We start from the raw sequence: 17596 nt of genomic DNA, 5'->3' as shown, positions 1-17596 counted from the left end.
AGCTATAAGTCAATACTTGTATACAGTTATTTGTAGGATTTAATAAATCGACGGTGCCTTTTCAATTTCTCATCTTGCTAGTATTTGTTATTATAGCACCACACAAATTTCCATTTTCCCTTAAATGACCATAATGGTATCATAAGTGAAACTGGTTTTTCAATGGCTGCTTTAAGGTGTCACACAATTAAATCCTCGAAGCGATTCTTCACCGGTAATTTCTCAATAGCTGCTATAAGATGTCACAAGTGAAGCCAAAAACGGTTATTCATTGATTGCTGCAAAATATTGACAAGATCTCTACAAAGGACTTCGTTTTACCTTTCCAAAGGCTTTATCAGGGGGGACAATGCAAAGCACTACCGGTATATAATCCGTTTAAACAAGGAAAACCCCTTGACTGGAATTCGCCAACAGGCTCAACATCCAGCTTTATCTCATTGTGGCATTCTTAAAAAGTTACTTATTGAGATGTGCATTACCACTTATCCATTAGGCGAAAGGGATGTAGTGTTCTGAATTGCTACATAATGGTGGTTAGCTCTAGATTTGTTAAATCTGGGTAAATTAGTAAAATTAAAAAGCATATTTTGATAGATGAAATAGAGTGTAATAAAGCTTTTGAAAATAAGAAATTTTGAGCTCATTTATAAATGATTCTTGAATCAAGATTATTAGTTATTACTCAATATAAGAGGTAGTTCATCTTTGATGTTTATGCATTAGACTTCTTTTCTTGAAAGAAATATTTCTACTTACAAGTTTTCACTAAATACTCTCATATATCTATATCTATATATAGATATAGATATATATATATATCCATTAATATCTAAAAAATATTATTAAATGTACAAAAAATCTTTATTACATGTTATCAACTTACCATATATAGCTCAAGAATATATATTTTTTAAATACCTCCACATCAATTACTTTACCTATTAGAGGTCACACAAATTATTTTGTCACTCTACCACACATACCATACACACACATTACGCATTCAATCATGCAATAAAAATGATATCATTCACTGTTGCATATTATTTAAAATTACATATATTGAATCCAATACCATTATAATCACACATATATATATAAAATGGAAATGTTTGAACGTGATATACACAGTATTGGCTTAAATGAATTCCAGACCTAGTTTTTGTTGTGTTGGAGGTGGACCTTTGGGCCGAGGTGGGGTTGACGCAACCTGTAGGTAGGGATCTACGGGTCCCAAGTGTCGGCAAGCGGAGTGAACTGATAGACAGAGGCCGCTGGACCTTCACCTATACCAGCCCTTGTTCCCCACGGATTGAGACTTTGGGTGCTGGGGCCGGCAGGACTTAGGTGGGCCTCTGTGTGTAGTCGAGGTGAGAGTTGGTTCAACCCAGAGACAGCAAGTGAGAGATGGTACATTCTTACTCTGGACAGGGTAGAGTCCTGGAAACTTGAGTGCCAATGGAATAGAGGCAGACAGGGGGCACTCGAGCAAGAGCAGGCCAAAGCCTGAGTAAACCACGTCCAGGGAGTAAACTGGAGAAGTGTCGAAGAGCAGGCTTGAGTCAGGGCTGGCGGCAATCCGAAGGCAGTGGCAAGCAAGGCTGAGGTCAGATCATGGAGATAGTCAATAGCGTAGTCAGGCAAAGCAGAGGTCTGGCTCTGGAGATAGGCAATAGCGTAGTCAGGCGAAGCAGAGGTCTGTGTCTGGAGATAGGCCATAGTGTAGTCAAGCGAAGCAGAGGTCTGGGTCTGGAGATAGGCAATAGCGTAGTCAGGCGAAGCAGAGGTCCGGGCTTGGAGAGAGACAATGGTGTGGTCAGGCGAAGCAGAGATCTGGGCTTGGAGAGAGTCAATGGCATGGTCAGGCGAAGCAGAGATCTGGGCTTGGAGAGAGTCAATGGCATGGTCAGGCGAAGCAGAGGTCCGGCTTGGAGAGAATCAATGGTGTGGTCAGGCGAAGCAGAGGTCCAGGCTTGGAGAGAATCAATGGCGTGGTCAAGCGAAGCAGAGGTCCAGGCTTGGAGAGAGTCAATGGCATGGTCATGCAATGCGGAGGTTCGGCTTGGAGAGAATCAATGGCATGGTCAGGCGAAGCGGAAGTCCGGGCTTGTAGAGAGTCAATGGCGTGGTCAGGCAAAGCAAAGTCAAAGTCCGTGTAGTCAATCCGAGGAATGAAGCAAGGTAGGAACAAGGAGACAGGAACCAGGAACAACGAGGAACAGGAACGCAGAGATGGGACAAATCTGTAGGAGGCAACGAGTACTCAACCAGCGAGGAGACCTGTTGCAAAAGCAAGACTAGGGAGCAGAATACTGTAGCTGGGTTGACGTCACCATCCGGAGCAGCGGCTAGGTTCCTGCCAAGATCCCTACTTAAAAATCAATGGTGCGCGTGCCTAGGGAGGGGAGCAGCGTGAGTAGAAGCGTCTCTCCGCGGGCCACATGTAGAGGCTCGACAAGAACTGGTGGCAGGACCAGGAATGGCAGGGGCTGCGGCAGGGCCGTAGGCACCGGGGGAGGCCCGAGGACGAAGCTGACGGCCCACCGCCGCCAGCGAGTAGGAACCATGAGCTGGAATCACTCTAGAAAGGTGAGGGGGCTGTGCTGCGGTCAACTACGGACGGCACACGTAACAGTACCCCCCTTTACGTCTCCCCCTTGGAGGTCGGGGTTTGCCCGAATGGGCATGATAAAAGTTCAGGAGGAGGGTCTTGTCCAGGATGTTCTGAGCTGGTTCCCATGAATTTTCTTCGGGTCCATAACCCTCCCAAGAAGGAAGGTATTCCCATCGGTGGCCGCTATGGCTGACGTCGAGGACTTCATGTACCTTGTAGATCGTATCAGTCTCAGCCACCAATGGAGGTAGTTCAGGAGCCTTTCGGGAAGGCCAGGACAAGACCACAGGTTTTAGAAGAGAAACGTGGAATGTATATATTCCCAGCGTAGAAGGCAGCCGAAGCTGATGTGCAACTGGTTCAATGCGTCAGGTGACCATAAAAGGTCCGATGTACCTTGGAGTGAACCTTTCAGAAGGAATTCTAAGTCGGATATACCGAGTACTTAACCAGACTTTCTGGCCAGGAAGGAATTCAGGAGCCGAGCGTCAATGACTGTCAGCAGTTCTCTTGGCCCTGGAAGCGGCTTGATGTAAGCGAAGATTCGTCTGTTCCCATAAAGCCTTGAGGGCATCCGCAGTAGCCTGCTCTTTAGGGGATGGTAGTGACAAAGGTATGGGCAGTGGTGGTCTTGGCTGCTTTCCATAGACGATGGAGAACGGTGACGTGGGAGTTGTGAGAAAACTCCGCCCAAGGGAGAAGTTCATGTTGTGTCCCGTGCCCGTGGACGGCCATGGGCACGGCCCCGTACCTCCACTGCGGCGGCGACCCGCCGCGGCAACTCTTGATCTGTTCCCCTGGGCCGGTGCCCGTCACTCCGGGGCTGGTCCGCGGTCTGGCCACCGGGTGGGGAGCCGTCCCTGCTCCTCCCTCGCGGCATTCTGCTGGCTTTCTTCTGTGGAGGGAATCCAAGATGGCCGCCGCCATCTTTAGGTGCGAGGCCGCGCCCCCTGGCCTGATTTAAAGGGACCTGATCCCTTTAATGATACTCACCTGCTCCCAATGATCCAGGGCAGAGGAAGTATATAAGGGGGCTTCCTCTGCTCATTCCTTGACTTGGCAACGTACTACGTTGGTCAGGTCTGCCTTCTTCGGTGAGTTCCAGTCTCTTGATTCCTTGTTCCTGTTTCGTCTTGGTGTTCCTGGTTCCTGACTTCGGATTGGCTAGCGGTGATTCCTGGTGTGTGACTTCAGACTGGCAAGCGGTGATCCCTCGGTGTGTGACCTCAGACTGCTAAGCGACGACCCTCTGGCACTCGACCTTGGACTTCTTCCTGACCATCGTCTCCAAGGGCCCACCTAAGTCCCAGCGGCCCGGGTCCCTATGGGCTCCTCCCGGGGGGACCGCGGGCTTCCAGGGGTGAAGCTCCAGTCAGCCCTTGCACCGATCGTCCGTTTCCTTGACCTCTCAAAGGTCCACCTAAGTTCCAGCGGTCCGGGTCCCTACGGGCTCCTCCTGGGGGGACCACGGACTTCCAGCGGTGAAGACACACTTCCGTTCCTCAACGTCATGACTCTTCGTTCGCCTCCACAGTCGTCTCTGTCTACAGTGCCGAGGGTCAGCTGGTCACATCTTCTGTTCCTGCTTCGCCTCCCGACGGGAGAACCTACGGATCTTCTCCAAAGGTATACCATCCTCCCGTCGGCCCAAGGGTTCACAAGCCTGAGCATACCAGTTCAGACCTATTGTCTTGGCGGTCATTGATGTAAGCGTGCAAGAAGGCCTTTAAAGAGCGATTCATTTGCTCGGCTTGTCCGTTGGCTTTGGGGTGGTAAGCAGTTGTTAGACTGATGTTGATACCGAATTTTCGGCAAAGAGCGTGCCAATATCTAGCAACAAATTGTGGACATCTTGTTATTAAAGCTCTGTGTTAGAGCTGGGAGTTAGCAATCTGTTATTAGTCTGCTGTCTGATGGGAGGAGCAAACAGATAGTAGTTAGCAATCTGTTCAGAAACTACTAGGGATTAGCAGTCTCTGTTATAGTTGTGGGTGGATCCCTGGGCCAGTGGCAGATGACCACGCCCCCGGGAGAATATCCCGGGGGAGTGATCCCAAGATTGCTTCCTATACCACCTATACAATTGCTTCCTATACCACCCCGACTCACTGCCATCACAGTAACACTCCCTACCTTAACACCTCACCTTACGTTCTCTTTTCAAAGATCACTAAGCCTCCCACGAATATGACTTTTAACACACCCGAGCTCTATCCTACTGAGAACGGCAATGCCCACACAACTAATTACCTAATGACAATAATAATACCGGTCAAATGTACATAATTTATACCAGTCAAATGTAAATATATTTGGTACTATACTGTATTATCTTGCAACCACTATCTTTCATATTATATCCTGTTACTTATGCACTAAACAAATATAGTCTACTTAGTTGCATTTTTAATATGTTAAACTGTTACTATAGTTAATTTACTTCATTGGTTATACTGTAAAGCTCTGTTGCTGAATCCTTGTTATCTGTAAACCGATATGATGTCTAAAAACGAATGTCGGTATAGAAAAACCTTAAATAAATTAAATAAATCAATCAATCCCAAAAGGGACCACCGGCTAGGCTTGAGTATGGAGACAGACACACATTAGTTCTTTTATTAAACAGGTTTTTTAAACCACCAGAGATGGCAGTAGTGAGCTGATATGCCCGGCAGGGCTGTAGTCCCTCAGGTACTGGAACAGCGATCCAGGATGGCTGAGCTGTTGAGAAACTGTAGAAAAGTGAGTAGGCAGAATAGGCAGAGTTCATGAACAGAAAGAGATGGCAAAACTCACATAAGGTCTCAAGGAAGCTCAGGAGCTGGAAAGGTTTAGGCCCTCGAGGAGCGAGTACCTGGTTCCAGGGAAAGCTCTGAGAGAGCGGTGGTAACTCACAATCGTTTGTAGCAGCGATAGCTTCCAAGCAGTGGAGAATCTTCAGAGTGTCCAGGAACATGGGCCCTCAAGGAGCGAGTACCGGTTCCTATCTGTAATCTGAAAGTAAAGAAAAGAGCGAGGCCCCAGAGGAGTGGGTACCTCTGGTAAGTCTGAGGAGGCAGAGTAGCTTGGATAGCCGAAGCGAGTCCTTGATAACTCAGTTTGTTAGCGAAATAGAGACCTTTAAATATTGGAAGCGGATGATATCATCTCAGGGGGACGCCCCTGAGGTTTGTGCCCTTGTGTGCGCCCTAGGTCTTCAGGCAAAATGGTGGATCTGCAACGTTGAGCCGGTCCGGGGATGCCGGAGGGAGATGGCATGGAGACGCCGCAGCAGCCAGCCGTCCATTAGACCCGGAGGGAGTTGCCACAGAGGTAAAGAGGGTGGAGTGAGGACGTAGAGCAGCGATGGTGGCAACACATCTATCAGAGACAATGTCCTTGGGTGAGCCATGTAATCTGAAGATGTGATGGAAGAATAGGTATGCCAGTTCAGGAGCAGATGGTAGGCCCGATAGAGGGACGAAATGGGCCATTTTTGAAAATCGGTCTATGGTTACCCATATAACGGTATGACCCTTAGATGAAGGCAAATCCATGATAAAATCCGTAGACAGGTGGGTCCACGGTTCCTCGGGAGCTGGAAGTGGTTGCAGTAGACCCCAAGGTCGACCGACTGGGGGATTTTGCTGTGCACAAGTGATACAGGATTCGACATATGCTTTAGCGTCAGAGACCATAGTAGGCCACCAGAAGAACCACTGGAGGAGCGCCAGGGTTCGTGTCGCCCTTGGTGACCAGCAAACTTAGAATCATGCACCCAGCAGAGGACTCTTTCTCGGAGTCGTCGAGGCACGACAGTCTTCCCAGAAGGGACTGGGTGAGTAACCGATAGACAGATACAAGCTGGGTCTATTATGTGACTGGGTTCTTCCAGAGTGTCTTCAGGCTTGAAGGAGCATGATAGGGCATCTGCCCGGAGGTTTTTTTCAGCTGGAACTTGTGTTGTGCGCCCTCTAATCATGGGCGCCATTCCTCAAGGGCTAATTTTATGGCAAGTAACTCGCGATCTCCAATACTATAGTTCTGTTCCGCAGATGAGAACTTGTGGGAGTAGAATGAACATGGGACTGTAGAACCGGAAGCAGTGCATTGGCTCAGGACCACCCCAGCTCCAAATTGCGGAGGCTTCCACTTCCACTTGAAAAGGTTGGTTCGGGACTGGGTGATGTAGACAAGACCCCGCGTGGAGGGCCTCTTTGAGGCGATGGAAGGCTGCGATGGCTTCCGGAGTCCAATTTTGAGTGTCTTGGCCCTTGCGAGTCAATGCTGTCAAAGGTGCAGCCAAAGTGGAATAGTGTGGGATAAAATGGCGATAGTAATTTAGAAATCCCAGAAAGCACTGGAGGGCTTTAAGACCCATGGGTTGCAGCCAATCTCAGATTCCTTTTAACTTGGCAGGGTCCATAGAAAATCCTCGATGGGAGATAATGTATCCGATGCAAGGCATGGACCCAAGAAGCAAAGAGGAAGGCGATTTATGATAGCCATGGAGGAAACAACAGAAGAATAGATGCCAGATGTCTTTGAACGTATTTATTGTAGTGGAGATGTGTTTTTATAAAAAGCGAAGCAGAGGTCTGGGTCTGGAGATAGGCAATAGCGAAGTCAGGCGAAGCAGAGGTCTGGGTCTGGAGATAGGCAATAGCGTAGTCAGGCGAAGTAGAGGTCCAGGCTTGGAGAGAGTTAATGGTGTGGTCAGGTGAAGCGGAAGTCCGAGCTTGGAGAGAATCAATGGCGTGGTCAGGTGAAGCGGAGGTCCGAGCTTGGAGAGAATCAATGGCGTGGTCAGGCAAAGCGGAGGTCCGGGCTTGTAGAGAGTCAATGGTGTGGTCAGACAAAGCAAAGTCAAAGTCCGTGTAGTCAATCCGAGGAATGAAGCAAGGTAGGAACAAGGAGACAGGAACCAGGAACAATGAGGAACAGGAACGCAAAGATGAGATGAATCTCTAGGAGGCAATGAGTACTCGACCAGCAAGGAGACCTGTTGCAAAGGCAATGCTAGGGAGCGGAGCCTGAGCTTAAGTACTGTAGCTGGGTTGACGTCATCATCTGGTGCCGAGGCTAGGTTCCCGCCGTGGTCCCTACTTAAACATCAATGGTGCACACACCTAGGGAGGGGCATGGTGCGAGTAGCAGCGTCTCTCCGTGGGCCACGTGGAGAGGCCCGACGAGAAGTGGTGGCAGGACCTGGAATACCAGGGACTGCGGCAGGGCCAGTGGTACTGGGGGATGCCCGAGGACAAAACTGATGGCCCACCACCGCCAGTGAGGAGTAACCAGGAGATGGAGTCACTGTAGAAAGGTGAGGGGGCCGTGCCCCGGGTCTGCCGCGGTAACAGTTTTATGTTATATTAATCAAGTTCTTCGTATATTTGTCAAGTCCCAACAAAGGCCTTTGTTTCACCTATTCTATGGGCTTTATCAGGGGCATACTTCTAGTGAAATTGAATTAATGCTATGTAAAGCAGCCTGAATTCAGTAGATGGACTTCTTTTCCAACATACCGCATCATTCTTCAAAATGCGTTATGGTGTTAATGCACTCATTAAGGCATTTTCGCATGCATAAAACGCCTTAACGCATACGATAAGCAGCATAACGCATGGCGTGATGCAAATTTTTAAAACGGATTGGGGGGGGGGTGGGATTTCCGCAAAAGTGGGCTGGCTTCACGAAGCTATAACGCACAATATTGCACAGCTTTAATGCCGAAAATAACTACACTTTTTAAATTTGCATTAAGTTGCGCAATATCATGCTTTATGCCTATACTGCAATTTTTAGGCTGGGGAAGGGCTTGAGATGGGGGGGGCGGGGAGAGATAGTCTCTGGCAGTGGCACCATAGTAAGCAGCTATTTATGCTACTTTAGGAGGCCCACCTAGTTAATTGAGGTGAGGTTTAGGTAGTAGTGTAGGGGTTAGGGGCCACTTTTACATGCAGAGTGAGATGTACGAACAGAACAGTATACTCTTGTGAAGATTTGGTGTCTTTCGGAGTGAGGAAACTCACACAACAATGAGATTTGTATAATGTTCTCTCAACCTAGCTTGATGTTACCCAGCCATCAATGTGGCCCGAATGCCGCAGCTGGAGTCTCCCTTCATGGCAGGGAGCCTCCGCCACCTCGTCCTCTTCTTCGGGGCTGAAGGAAGCCCCAGTGCAGCTCCTCTTCAGCAGCAAGAGCTACCTCCAGCTTTCTCCTCCTTACTCCATGCTTCAGGATGTCGCTACAGGCGAGAGGATATCTCACCAGAGTATACTTCACAGCACTCCAGATTCCTGGGTTCTACACAACCTGCAGGAGGTGCCTGCTCCCAGGTTTCCTTCTCCAGTATCAACTTTGACTTCTCTATAGCAATTCCAGGTTTCTGGGCTAAAACGACTTGCAGGAGGCACCTGCACCCTAAACCTGGTTCTGTTTCATCTTGCTCACCTTGCTCCTTGCCGGAGTAATTTCTAGTCAAACTTTTTCTCCAAGTTTGAAGTTCACCACGGAGCTTCTCATTCCCTTGAATTCTACATGACTAGTTCACTTTGGATCTAGCTTGATCCTGCGTTGCTCCATACAAGTGGGAAGTTCTACCTTTTCTCCATTGCAAGCTACTATACCAGTATTCTGTGGTTCCTTGTTGTGCCAAGGCAAGTTGCTGCAATCCAGCGTTCACTGTCATTTTCCTCCAGCATCCTTTCCTGCAGCGTCCTGAGCTGGTAAATCTGAACAGGACTTTATGAATTCGCTACATCCGCTCTTCTGGTATCCATCCACTGCTTAGTAAAGGACTATAAATGCCATCCTGGCTTACCCAAATACCTATCTGGAAATTAACATGCTGAATCAATATCCTGCCTGTAGTTCCGTACTGATATCTGTCAACTTCCATGCTCCTTTTGAACTGCTCCTTTTCCATACGGGAGATGCATCTATATGTAGTCTTCCTGAGAGACATTTTTCTCCCTTTACAGACTTAAGAGGAGTCGCTATTACCGCTCGTTCTCCTAATAGAAATGAAACTGGTAACTTTGAGCTTTCGTCCTCTTGACTTTTTCACTTGTACCAGCCTTTCAGCAAAGGATTTCATACCGCTATGATAAGCTTTCTACCTTTGGTACCACATTCTTTGGACTCTCTTGTTTCACCAAGCGCCCTGGCCTCTAGCTCAGGTTCCTGCTCCTCGGGGGCCTGCGTGCGCTCTCTTCAGAGAATGTCTGCCCTTCCTCGCTTCTCGGGGTAGTGCCAATCCTTTTAAACAGAGACTGTCTATGCTTCCCCGTGCCTCGGGGCAGTGTTGATATTATTTGGACTTTCCTTCTTGTATTCCCTGTGTCTACGTCAAGTCATCAACATGTTGCTTCGTCCTTTCTTCAACTCCTTGCAACATTGAAGACCTGTGTTGGACCTCCAGCATTCCACCTTGCATTGGAGTTGCCTCCACCCTCAGCCATTGAAAGGCTTTGGGGGGGCTTCAGAGGGGGGTACTGTTACGACCCTGTCCGTGTCCGCGGATCCCATCCTGTGGACAGGCCGTCGCCGCCGCCGGAGTCTCCCTTCACAGCAGGGAGCCGCCGCTTCGTCCTCTTCTTCGGGACTGAAGGAAGCCCCAGTGCAGCTCCTTTTCAGCAGCAGGAGCTGCTTCTGGCCTTCTCCTCCTTCCTCAGTGCTTCAGGACGTAGCTACAGGCCTCGGCTCAGCCCATCTTCCTCCAGGGCTCCCTCTAGGGGCCGACCGAGCGTCTCTCTCCTCTTCTTAAAGGGCCAGAGACAGGAAGCACTCCTGTGCCCTCCAGATGACGTCTTCAGGGCTCTTCCTGGTCCTGCCCTATATAAAGGCCCTGCTTCAGTTCCCCAGGGCCTTTGGACAGAGTTACACCCTCCATGGCGCTTCTCCTTCGTCCATGGAGTTCCACCACTTCCACCACTTCCATCGTGGTCCATCTTGCTGCTCCCGTCCAGAAGACTTCATGTCTTCTTCTTCCTGATGTCTCCATCTGATGCTCAAGGTTTCATTTCTCGTCGAATCATCCTCGTGGTATGTTCCAGCCCTTGGCTTCCCTTCCCGTAAGCCTTGGGGTTCCTCGTCTGTATCCAGATGTCCCAGACATTCCTGACGCCCAAATGTCCTGATGTCCAGATGTCCTCTGGTTCAAGTGATCCAGATGTGTTATAATTAGTGAGGTTTGGGTGGACCCTTGGACACTGTGGCAGCTGACCACGCCCACGGGGGGCAGTCCCATGAGGGGCCACAGGTCAGGCTCAGCTGAGGACACACAAACACAGAGAGATTGATCTTTATTTAGACAATATTGTGTAGGCACCAGAGGTGGCAGTGATGAGTAGTTAAAGTAGCCCGGCTAGGCTAGTATCCCTCAGGCGCTGGAACAGCGACTCCTCCGGTAGCAGTACTGTAGTGAAAAGAACTGAGAATAATGAGTACAGTGGAATATGAACAAGCCTCAGTATGGAGAACCCCAGGATAGGAAGAGCAGGCCCTCGAGGAGCGAGTATCTGATCCCTGAGAGCTGAGAGGCTTGTAGGAGATGTACTCACACAGCAGTTCCACGTAGGAGATGCCACCAGGGCTGGAATGGAGGCAGGCTCTCGAGGAGCGAGTACCTGGTTCCAGGGAAAGCTCTGAGGTGGAGATGGTAGTACTCACTGGTGTTGAAGATAGCGTATTCTTCCAGGTAGAAGAGAAGGTAGGAGCAGGCAGCGAGTCAGGGAACATGGGCCCTCGAGGAGCGAGTACCGGTTTCCTGATAGTGACCTGAAAAGCAAGTGAGGCCCCCAAGGAGCAGGTACCCCATTAGCGTTAAGAATCCAATGAAGATTGGAAGCAGAGTAGCTGGGTATGGAGAGTTAATCCCATCCGTAGAAATCCCCTTGCTAACTCAAAGGCTAGCAAACAGTGTAGGCTTTAAATATCCGGGCAGCGTGACGTCATCACAGGGGGACGCCCCTGAGGTTCGCACCAAGTAGGAAATAAGAACGAGGGCCGCGCTGCGCGCGCACCCTAAGGTACAGACGGAGCATGGCGGGATGCAGCGCCCAAGCTGATCTGGGGATGCTGGAGAGGACGGCAGACAGACGCCGCAGCAGCCAGACGTCCATTAACAGCAAGAGAAGGAGCAACAGGAGAGAGGTAGGAGGAGTGCAGCCGTCGGCCAGGGACAGTTGCAACAAGATGTCCAGGTGTCCAGATGTCCTTCGTCTTGATGTCTGTCGCTCTCTTCTCCATGACCCTCTGATCTCTACTCGTCCAGTAGTTCTTTCTTCCTCAACCATCTGTCCAGATGTCCAGAGAACCTGAAGTCCAGTTGTCTTCTCGTTCTGAGATCCAGATGTCCAGATGTCCAGATGACCTGCGCTTGAGGCATCCCCTCCTGCATCCCCTCTTTTTTCCTTCCTTATCTCGATCCAGAAGAATCCACCAACAGTCCTTGATGTCCCCCGGGTTCCTTCCCAGTTGGCCTCCAGGAGTATATCCGGCATCCCTGGGGTCCATCTTCTGGCGACTGGTATTCTCTCCGGCTGCACTTCTGTCAAGTGCTGCCCAGACCCTCTTCTCCGTCCTGTGCACGTCCCGCTCTCCGCGTGGTCCGCAACCAATCTTCCAGGTTGAGTAGGGCGCGCAGTGGGACAGGGTGGTCCGTGACCATTCCACGCTGGGCTATGTAGGGCGCCCTGAGGGACAGCACTCTTCCACATCTTCAAGAGTATCGTCTTCTCCAAGTCTTCAAGAGTATCGTCTTGTCCAAGTCTCCATGTCTTCAAGAGTCTCATCCAGTCCAGGAGTCCTCTTCTCATCCAAGTTCCAGGATTCCTCATTCCCCTATGTATTCTGACTCTTTTACTCTCTTGGGTCCGGAATCTCCTACTCCTGTACCTTGCCTCATTGTTTCCAGCCCTCTGCCTCCGTCTATCCTCACTAGTACGTGTTGGTTCAACAGAGGGTTGACCCACTTCATTCTCCTTCTGTGTTCTTGCTCCGCCCATGCCTGTACTTGCTCATCTCTCTCAGGGTGTGTCTTGGTGCTCCTCCCTGAGCCACCTCGGAGCCCAAGGGGTCACTCTCTCTCAGGAGCATGCGATCGTGCCTCTATACCCTTCCCAGTGCTCACCGGAAACTTCCTCATAATATACCCTACCTGGCATTGTAACAACTCTATAGATGTGTATAATTCTGCAAAACAAACATTCATTTGGTTCTATGGACAGCGTTTAAAAACACTCTTCTCATTCAGTAACTATATTGAGACCCTTCGGGTGAACTATATCCTAACGATATTGTAATTAGAGTGAGATGTTGCCTCACCTATTAAGGAACACTTGTTGGATCACAAAAAATTGTAATTGTTGAATATATTAGATACAATATAATCACACTCTTCAACAATTTCAAAAATGTGTGTGTAGAAAGTGAAAGTAAGTTTACCTAACATAATTTTCAGTGAAGTACATTAATGAATATGTCCAACAGTTTAGGAGTTGGGAGCCTGCCCATGCATAGTATGTGTGGTCACAGTAGAATTCAATCTTGAGTCTAAAATCTGGACATTTGTACTCCAAAAATCTTTTGATCATCCTTATTGCTGGTACATGATTTTCAGATTGCATTTCCTCTAGTCTCCTTGACCAGAAAAGAAGAGATTTCTCAACAGACAGAGAGCAAAACTGACTTCATTTCAAAACCCATCACAGCCTAAGTGGACCTTCAAAAACCCTTAGTGTCTAGACAATGGCTCTTATATACTAAGTTTTTTCCTGATAGACATAAAATGGGAGAAAATCTTTAATGCATCTGGCCCTAAGTGAGAGTTCCTGTAGGAAGTTAGATGTTGATCTGGGGAGTATTTTATAGGGATGTGAATCGTTTTAGGACGATTAAAATTATCGTCCGATAATTTTAATATCGTCTTAAACCGTTATGGAACACAATACAATAGAGATTCTAACGATTTATCGTTATAAATCATTAGAATCGTGAGCCGGCACACTAAAACCCCCTAAAACCCACCCCCGACCCTTTAAATTAAATCCCCCACCTTCCCGAACCCCCCCCCAAATGACTTAAATAACCTGCGGGTCCAGCAGCGGTCCGGAAAGGCAGCGGTCCGGAACGGGCTCCTGCTACTGAATCTTGTTGTCTTCAGCCGGCGCCATTTTCCAAAATGGCGCCGAAAAATGGCGGCGGCCATAGACGAACACGATTGGACGGCAGGAGGTCCTTCCGGACCCCCGCTGGACTTTTGGCAAGTCTTGTGGGGGTCAGGAGGCCCCTCCCAAGCTGGCCAAAAGTTCCTGGAGGTCCAGCGGGGGTCAGGGAGCGATTTCCCGCCGCGAATCGTTTTCGTATGGAAAATGGCGCCGGCAGGAGATCGACTGCAGGAGGTCGTTCAGCGAGGCGCCAGAACCCTCGCTGAACGACCTCCTGCAATCGATCTCCTGCCGGCGCCATTTTCCGTACGAAAACGATTCGCGGCGGGAAATCGCTCCCTGACCCCCGCTGGACCTCCAGGAACTTTTGGCCAGCTTGGGGGGGGCCTCCTGACCCCCACAAGACTTGCCAAAAGTCCAGCGGGGGCCCGGAAGGACCTCCTGCCGTCCAATCGTGTTCGTCTATGGCCGCCGCCATTTTTCGGCGCCATTTTGGAAAATGGCGCCGGCTGAAGACAACAAGATTCAGTAGCAGGAGCCCGTTCCGGACCGCTGCCGTTCCGGACCGCCACTGGACCCGCAGGTTATTTAAGTCATTTGGGGGGGTTCGGGAGGGTGGGGGATTTAATTTAAAGGGTCGGGGGTGGGTTTTAGGGGGTTTTAATGTGCCGGTTTTGCGATTTTACGTTTTTTCGATTTTTTCACGATTTTTCACGATATTTTACCCCCCCAAACGGCAACAATACGATTCCCTCCCCCTCCCAGCCGAAATCGATCGTTAAGACGATCGAGGACACGATTCACATCTCTAGTATTTTATGTGATTTTTTTTGTCAGGGCCCTATTTCCTGCTCAGAAAACAATTGAGGCACAAGCATCCTGTCTCTCAAGGTGAAGCAACATAATTACTGACTTTTGATAGAAGTTTATTCTCTTTTTGTTAGGACATATATAACTTTATCTCTTCATATCTGATACAGCCACATTCTGCCTAACTCAGCCTGGAGAAGAGATGGCTGAGGGGGGATATGATAGGGGTCTTTAAGAACATGAGAGGTCTTGAATGAGTAGATGTGAATCGGTTATTTACACTTTCAAATAATAGAAGGACTAGGGGGCATTCCATGAAGTTAGCAAGTAGCACATTTAAGACTAATTGGAGAAAATTCTTTTTCACTCAACGCACAATTAAGCTCTGGAATTTGATGCCAGAGGATGCATAGGCCCAGCGACACGCGCAAGCCCCGGGACGCACGTATGTCCCAGGGCTTGAAAAAATGGGTGGGGAGTGGGCGGGACCGAGGCCTCCGGCACTCAGCCGGCGCACGCCACCTACGTCAACAAAGGTTGGGGGGGGGGGGGGTTTAGATAGGACTGGGGGGCGGGTTTGGTAGGGGAAGTGAGGGGAAGATGAGGGGGCAGAAGGAAAGTTCCCTCCGAGGCCACTCTGATTTCAGAACGGCCTCGGAGGGAACAGGGAAAGCCATCGGGGCTCCCCTAGGGCTCGGCGAGCGCAAGGTGCACAAGTGTGCACCCACCAATCCCGCATGTTATAAAAACGGGCGTAGATTTGTGCGCGCCGGGTTGCGCGCACAAATCTACACCAGCGCGTAGGTTTAAAAATCTGGCCCTTAGGGACTAGCTACTGCTATTAATTGCATCAGTAGCAGTTGTTGGGCAAAATTAATTGCATCAGTAGCATGGGATCTTCTTAGTGTTTGGGTAATTGCCAGGTTCTTGTGGCCTGGTTTGGCCTCTGTTGGAAACAGGATGCTGGGCTTGATGGACCCTTGGTCTGACCCAGCATGGCATGTTCTTAAGTTCTTAACGCCAAGAAAGGAGAAGAAAATACAGAGAAAAGGTTTTATCTAGGAGAAATTCTGGAATTAATAATCCATTTGCATTTCTTACTTGAAAATATAGCCTTTCTTATCTATTGTATTAGAATTTTATTCAACTGTTTTCAGATTAAAAAGTATGCATTGCTGTGGTCCAAAATCATTTCAATAACACATAAGCTATGTGTTGTACAACCTATAATTTTAAATATAGCTTATACACTTGCCTACATCCTACATATATGATATAGGGGGTCATTTTCAAAGGAGTTATGCATGTAAATGTGACATACTATCGTAGCAATTTTCAAAAGCTATTTACTCGAGTAAAGTGCACTTACTTGAGTAAATCCTATGGACAATTCAATGGCATATATTGTAGCAATTTTGAAAAGCCCACTTACTTGAGTAAAGTGTATTTACTCGAGCAAAAACCAGTTTTGCTCGAGTAAATGCTTTTTAAAATCTACCCCATAGTGAATGCAATTCATGCTTTCTTTGTTATGTAATGCTTGGTTTTTTTCACCTCTTTCATAGGGGTCCTAGATATTGTTTGACCCATTCTGCTTTAGGACATGCCAGTGATGCAATTAAACTATGGCGGAATCGTCAGCTGAGACCAAAGAAGAATATTAACCCTTTTCCACAAACAATAACATTATTACCATTGAGAGCCAAATCTGCTGTACCAAGGATTTCCTCATCTCAGGTAAAAAATGCAATCCCTTAACTCTGCCTAGTAGATAAAAGCTGCAATTACTTTGTTAATTTAATATAATTAATACATTATATCAAACGTATAATGAGATGGCATGACACACTTCTAAATATAAATATAATATATTATATAATATATTTTTTATAATTGGAGGCACGTGGGAAGAACCTGCAAACTGCCTCACCCCTGTCGCCGGCTGGGCCCTCCTGCAGCAGGGACACCGCTGATAAACAGACATTGCCCTCTCCCTGCTTCAGCCCGGGGCCTCTCGATGTGCATGTGCGCAGCGCGCTTTGAAACTTAAAAGGGCCATTGTGGGGGGCCGTGACGTCACAGCTAGAGATGGCTGCCTAACCTGCCAGCTCCCACCACAGCCCTCAACATCTGACTCCATCCGAGCACTTTCTGCACGTCAAGCAGCTTCAAACTGCACTTAATCAATAGTGAGTACAAGAATGGCGACGAAAAAAAAAAATCCTGATTTCCAGCACTTCTCGTCTAGCAAAAAGGGCCAACGTGTGATTGAAGGCTTGGAAGCCGCTGAACCGGCAGCCCAAGATGGCACCCGATCGCGGACCCTGAGCCCCAATAAAAATATGAAGGCATCCGAATCAGCAGGCCCTATAATGTCAGAACATCCCACTTGCGATAAGTTTAGAGAGTGGTTTGCAATTATTCGGACAGACATAAAAATGTACCGCCAGGAGCTAATGGCACATATCGAGGATATAAAAGAAGAGATCAGCTCTTTAGGCCATCGGGTTGATGAATTAGATACCCGCTTGGACGGCCATGCAGAGATCGCTAAAGAGAATAAATCGCTCTGTGCCTTGCTTCAGTCTGACACCCAACTACTGCACACTAAAATTGCTGTCCTGAAAACCGAGCCCGTCGAGAAATCTGAGATTTTGCGGTTTTTTTGAGTCTCACACACCAGAAGACTGTAACGAGCTTGTCAGGGGATTCTGCTTGAATCTGCTCACAGAGACTAATTCAAAGCCTGATTATAGTGCCCCAGATATAAAATTCGATAGGGCACATAGGACTCTAAGATCTCCTCTGCCTAATTGCAGCCGCGATATCAAGTCTGCTTCTCTGACTATACCATCAAGGAGCAGGTAGCGCAGGCAGCCAGATCACAACTTAGCTGGAAATGGAACGGGCAAGACATATCTGTATACCCCAACCTATCCACTGCAATGCTACAAAACAGGCAAGCTCTGCGGGAAGCCACTACTTTTCTCAGAAACAACAATACAAAATACCGTTT

General features: G+C 48.5%; 1 protein-coding gene across 3 annotated transcripts in view; it reads left to right on the top strand.

Annotated features, from left to right (window-relative positions):
* The window catches only part of RGS22 (regulator of G protein signaling 22), a 915000-nt gene that overhangs the window by 370184 nt on the left and 527220 nt on the right, over positions 1–17596 (top strand). For all 3 annotated transcript variants that reach the window (XM_029591789.1, XM_029591788.1, XM_029591791.1), the window contains exon 10: positions 16146–16317. In XM_029591789.1, the coding sequence (XP_029447649.1) occupies positions 16146–16317 (172 nt within the window). The remainder of the gene's footprint in view (positions 1–16145; positions 16318–17596) is intronic.

The sequence above is a fragment of the Rhinatrema bivittatum genome, chromosome 2 (assembly GCF_901001135.1).
Source record: "Rhinatrema bivittatum chromosome 2, aRhiBiv1.1, whole genome shotgun sequence".
Taxonomy (NCBI): Eukaryota; Metazoa; Chordata; class Amphibia; order Gymnophiona; family Rhinatrematidae; genus Rhinatrema; species Rhinatrema bivittatum.
This window is presented reverse-complemented; position numbering and strand designations above follow the sequence as displayed.